The 6,189-nt window shown below is 42.2% G+C and overlaps 1 protein-coding gene across 1 annotated transcript in view; it reads left to right on the forward strand.

The window, feature by feature from the left end:
- The window catches only part of LOC123974605 (polymeric immunoglobulin receptor-like), a 16,879-nt gene extending 14,774 nt beyond the window's left edge, over nucleotides 1-2,105 (forward strand). The window contains exons 7-8 of the mRNA XM_046055427.1: nucleotides 1,021-1,123; nucleotides 1,312-2,105. Coding sequence (XP_045911383.1) covers nucleotides 1,021-1,123; nucleotides 1,312-1,325 — 117 coding nt within the window. The 3' untranslated portion in view covers nucleotides 1,326-2,105. The remainder of the gene's footprint in view (nucleotides 1-1,020; nucleotides 1,124-1,311) is intronic.
- The last annotated feature ends 4,084 nt before the right edge of the window (nucleotides 2,106-6,189 follow it).

A 6,189-nucleotide genomic window follows, 5' to 3' on the forward strand; every position in this document is an offset into this window, starting at 1 on the left:
ACCTGGTGGTCCTCAAACGAGTGTCCTCTGTCCTTCAGATGTAAGTAGACTGCAGAGTCTTGACCTGAGGAGTTGGCCCTTCTGTGTTGAGCCATGCGTTTGTGTCGTGGTTGTTTAGTCTCCCCAATATACAGGTCTGTGCATTCCTCACTGCATTGGACCGCATACACTAGATTGCTTTTCTTGTGTTTGGGTGTGCGGTCTTTGGGGTGTACCAGCATCTGTCTTAGTGTGTTCTTGGGTTTAAAAAACACAGGGATGTTATGTTTGTTGAAAATCCTCCTGAGTTTCTCTGATACTCCAGACACGTATGGAATCACAATGTTGTTGCGTTTGACCTTCTTTTCCTCCCCTGTAGTTTTGTTCTTCTTGGATCTTGTGGCTGTTTTCACAAAGGTCCATTTAGGGTATCCACAGACTGTAAGTGCCCCCTTCAGGTGGTTCTGTTCCTTCTCTCTGGCTTCTGCACTTGTTGGTATGTGGTCCACTCTGTGTTGCAGGGTTCTGATGACTCCTAGCTTGTTTTCCAGTGGTTGGTGGGAATCAAACAGTAAGTATTGGTCCGTGTGTGTGGGTTTCCTGTAAACCCCAATTTGCAGGCTCCTGTCATCTTCAACATGTACAGCACAGTCCAGGAACGCCAAATTGTTGTTGTGGACATCTTCTCATGTGAAATTGATATTACTGTCCACTGTCAAGTCGTTACCACAGCCAGGAGCACCAACGAACGATCCTAGCTATTGATCCCACAGAGCTTACCAGTCATTCAGAACTGAAGAAGTCTCTTGGATGAGGGACAAAATGTTAGTTTTTCTAGCTAGCTTTTCTTCTACAAAGTCCAGTTGCCCTTGACAGCAACCTTCATTGGATAACTATGACCTGGATGACTGAGAACCTTCACAGACATCCTCTTTCTTCATTGTCCATCACTCATATGTTCTTCAAAGTATAGCTAAGCAGGGAGGTGGACAGTAGGTGTGCTTTTGTTCTCTGTGAAAATCTTTGTTTATTTGGTTTCAGCTTGCTCCTTATGAGAACTGTCCTCCAGTTTCTACATCTGAATCCACCTACGAGAGCCTCGATCCAGCCAGCAGGGATCAGTACCAAACCTACGCTACACTCGGTACTGATCTGAGCTTAGCAGAGAGCTTCTGTCTCCACCCTCATGTACAAAGTTGTTGTAATGTGTTGGTTTTCGTTTCCTGCCTCCTGCTCTCAGGAGTCACCTCCACAAAAAGTATATAAAGGGATGTGTCTGTATTTCACTGTAGGTCATTCTCTGTCAAAATATTTGTGATTTTTTGTTTTCAGATCGCCCTCTATGAGAACTGTCCTCCAGCTTCTACATCTGAACCCACCTACGAGAGCCTCGATCCTGCCAGCAGGGATCAGAACCAGACCTACGCTACACTCGGACACACACAGCACACATGATTCTGTTTGTGTCTCACTGAGCACTGCAACTCTGCCATATACTCAGGTATTCAGGTAGATAGGTAACACTCTCCCATTCATCATATCAGTACCACAATAAGAGCTACTGCTAGTAATTTATCAAACACTGAAAGTTAGCTTTCTGCTGTCCTAAAGATGTTTTTTAAATTACCAAAAAAATCAATAAATCAAATAAATCAAAGCAAGGCAGTAAGGATTGGCCTCATGACCGAGGACATGGACCACAACAAAACTCACAACTCAGTACAGATGTGATGCCATATTTGTCCACCATGTGGCCAAGGGGGAGCACTTAAGGAGATGCTTATGTGATTTGCAACCAGCGAGCTAGTCAGTATCACGGAGCCAGTGGTCCAAATAAATTATAGGAACATTACACATATTAATGTCATTGTAAATATGATTTCAATTTATTTTCCTGCATTCAGTGTTCATTTCAGCCTTCAGTCTAGTGTATGTCAGGTCACTGTTTTGGCTGATGCCCAGGATGATGCTTGCTTATGCCTACAGAGAGCAAAGGATGCTGTCTACAGTTCAGTTCAACGGCCACCAGTGTCATTAATAACAAGGTTTTCTGAAAGTTACACAGGGAACCTTTAATAAAATGCTTGAAAATAGAAAAACACAAGCAAATGAAGAAAAATATTAAGTCAATATTTAGAAGGAAAATAAATTCTTGTTTTGTATGTTTTCACAAATGGCCACTGTACATTTGTAGAGTTTCCTTTCACATGCAACCATTGTGACGCATTATCTATGATATAGTCTTTAATAATAACAATAATGATGATGATGATAATAATAATTCAGAAAACTTTGTGTCAGCTGCTGTTGTGCTAATGTAAATATTTGGTAAAATGCTGATCCCCACATTATCCATTAATATTGCTGTGGATATTCGTGGTTGTGAGAGAATGTTGCTAGGCTGACAAGTCTCTTAGCTGTTGCCTGGATAATTTTTCCCACCACTGACCACCGTTATCAGCCAAGCAGCTGAACCTAAAGAAACACAAATGTATGGTTTCTTGCGATTTGTGATGAATTAAATGGCTTACACAGTGCCAAAGTTGTAATGTTTCATAATGTAATTGAATTATTTACCATGTCATGTCAAATTATCATATGTTCTAATAATGCAATATACAAAGTAGGTACATGGATGCTGGGCAGCTAGCTTATCTTGTGCAAGTCAATGTGTTGCATCTTATTTATTAGTACACTGATGTGGATTCTAAACAAAATAAAGAATGAACTATATAAAAAGCAGTTTTTGGAGTTCTGCCATGAATCATGCAGTCCATAACTGAAAAACACAGACATCACCAAAACAATACTGAGGGTATATAGCCTCCACTGCACAGAGGGCTTTTTCACATAACTACCAAGATAGCAGATTAAGATGGGATTAAGATTAAAATAGCAGCTGCACCCTGCAGTAGAAATATGGATGGAGAGGGGAGGAGAGTAGAGCTGTGTTGTGTTGTGTTTGGAGGAGGGACTCCAGCATTTAAAGAAGTTAGAAGTTCCTGGTTTGCAAGTAAAGAAGTCAGAGAGTCTGCAGTAAACCATCAGAGCCTCAACATGAAAGTCCGTCACACTTTGATCTGCTTCTTCTTCCTCTGTGAGTAATCACTTTGAATTTTTGTCACTCTCTCTTGTTACTATGTGATGTTTCTTTAATTTCTTTGTTGGTCAGTAGTGTCACAGTTTCTCATGAGTTAAATATGATGATCAAAGTCAGGTATGAGTCACATGAGACGTTCATTTTTTTGTCTGTCCAATTCTGTTAAAATATAGTTCAATACAAGTTCTTTATTTTACTTCCTCAAAATAAAAAGGGAAGCAGCTGCTTTTTATAATTTACATTTGATTGATTGAAACCTTTATTTAAACAGTGGACAATAAAAGATGATGGCTAAAAGAAGGACAGGAAAAACAAAACAGTAACATTCACCTTCAGTGCCAGTCTGTGATCCTCAGTCACGCAGTGTAACTCTGTGTAAATGTGAAGCAGCAAATGTTGTGATCAGACTGCAGCATCTTACAGGAAGTTCTCTATCGTGTCGAGACTATCTCTCCTCTCCAGGGAATGAAATCACTGATTGTTTGTTCTCCACCTGAGCTAGGGTACGTGCATGAAGACAATCTCCATTACAAAGAACAGAAAAACCATCTCCACGCTACCTCATTTGAAAGCCTGGGTTGGTGGAAGACGCCAGCTCCATCGAGCGTATTGCCGGTGTTCTGACGATCTATGCTGCCCTGTCAAAAAATGCTACCTTATGTGTTAGAGTTACCTTTTCCAATCCCATAAAGTTATAACTCTCACAGTATTATGACATATTCTATTTTTTTGATTATATTATATCATTTCAGGGGTAGCGTATTCAAATAATGCTCTTATTACAGAATCATTTTATATTGCACCACTACTCACTCCATGTGTAATGTACGGAAGATGGGGAGCATGTTGAAATACTATATTATGGCAATCTTTATTTAAGATATCAGGGATAGCGTATTCTGATTCACTAATAATGATTTTTTTTTTATGTTAATGACGATCAGCCACTTTCTCGACGGCATTCACAACAGCAAGGTTGCACAAACTTATGGCCGTGGAAACAAACCACGCTTGTGGGTCATACGCATGCGAGGAAACCGCTAAGTAGCACATCTCGATAGGTAGCATAAATCTTCTCAGCAGGGCGGTCGCAGCCCTGGGTATTGCCCCTGTGACTACTTTTTATGCTTCTGGTGTGTTTTAATTTGTGTCCTGTGCCTTTGTAACTTTTTTTAGTGTGTTATTTGTGTTTTTATCGCATGTGGTGTGTTTTAATGCATGTGTGTTTTTTAAGTTTTACTTACTGGCTGGACTGCCCTTAAACCTCTCACCACTACTGATCACATGTTAATGAGAAACAGGTGTGGCAGCTGACGACCTATTGGACAGGACTCCTTTTTTAAATGAAGCAATGGTAATAAGAGAGACGGAGACAGGACAAGGATGTAGGCCGGTAAGGAGCGTGACGGCGGGGAGGCCGGTGGAGATGGAGGTCCGGTGGAGATGGAGGTCCGGTGGAGATGGAGGTCCGGTGGGTGAGTGGAGCAGCAGAGAAAGTCGGCCAGCTCATTGGGCACTGAGCAGGGGGGCATCAAGCAGGAGGACGACAGCTAGGAAAGACCTGTGGGGAAGCAATTGATTTGGATGGAACCGGCGCGGCAGCCGAGACGACGCGGCGGCGATGAACGTGAGAGTAGTCGCTATAGAGGCCTGCAAGGAGACGACGGGCAGATTCGGGCGGAGTCAGGAGCAACGCGAGTAGACGACCGTAGCAGCCGGTGGAGAGATAGTCTCGACACGATAGAGAACGGTCGGTTACATTGTAACCTTGGTTCTCTGAGTGGAGAGACTATCTCTCCAACTGCAGGCCGCTTGGAGACTATCAAACTATCAGTGATTTCACGCAGCGCAGGTGCTTTTTAGGTTACCTTTGGGGCGTGCCCGGGCAAGCCGGTGTGTCTTAAAGAGGTTTCCTCGTTCCACGTACGTCTCTCCACTCAGAGAACCAAGGTTACAACGTAACGGACCGTTCAGACAGTAACGATTGTTGTTCATTCTTTCAGCAGCTCTGCAGGATGGAAACACTGGTCTCGCCAATGCCCAAATCCCAGCTGTGTTTACAAGAACTGAAGGAGGAGATATCACAGTTACATGCAGCATTTCTTCACCTGGAGTCAGGAAGTTCTTCTGCAAGAGAGAATGTAAACCAGAGGACATCCTCATTGAAACAGCTGGTGTCAGAGATCAGAGAGGCAGATACAGCATCACATATGACAGAGGAGGAAATATTTTCGTGAGCATCACACAGCTGACCAAGTCTGACTCAATACAGGACAGTACAGGTGTGGTCTGGACAAATCAAACTTCGAGTTTGAAATCATTGTTGTAGATGGTGAGTTTCTACTAAAAGTCATGAAAATGTTTCTTTCCTGTCTGAAGAAAAGCTTCACTGTTCACTGGTTGATTTACTTTTTGTTGGCATCTCTGTGAACTGATTATGCGTTTGTAATGCTCATTTAAAACCAAACTGAATCAGTGACACACAAAAACACACTGTGACGACAAGAGTGACAACATAAAGGAATCGCAGATACAATGAACTCAGCAAATCAAAGTTTATTCCACAAACTAAAAAGAACAAACAAGTAACCAAAAAACAGACATCTGTTTTGTTTTTCTGTTTTAAACCCATAACTGGAGCTGCGTTTTGTTCCATCTTTGACCGGTGTTGTATCCCTACAACCCGTTCTCACTCCCCGACTCGTCACATATGGCATGATCAAGGCCCATCGGTGTCTGTTTGTAATGTACTAGGGATCCCTATAGCGTGATAGGTCAACCCAGTCAGTTGTTGATGGTAAAGGCAGGAAGGCTATATGATTAACAGTAAAGACTGAGTAAGACTGTGGTTCTTTTCAAGTTGCATCTCATATCAACTATGGCGAATATGATTGTAGAAGTCAGCACTATAGGCCTATTATAGCCACATAGGCTTTGAAAAAAGAACTACGGGGGAGCCAGGGGGAGCTTTACTCCTCTTAATAAGACATGAGTTCCCTTGACATAATTTGTAATCTTTTGGAGGGTCTCTTAAAATATCGACAATTTTCATTTCTATTTTTCTGTAGTCTATCAACATGGATCATGCAAATCAGGCTACATCCAGCCAG

This window comes from Micropterus dolomieu, linkage group LG08, assembly GCF_021292245.1.
Source record: "Micropterus dolomieu isolate WLL.071019.BEF.003 ecotype Adirondacks linkage group LG08, ASM2129224v1, whole genome shotgun sequence".
Taxonomy (NCBI): domain Eukaryota; kingdom Metazoa; phylum Chordata; class Actinopteri; order Centrarchiformes; family Centrarchidae; genus Micropterus; species Micropterus dolomieu.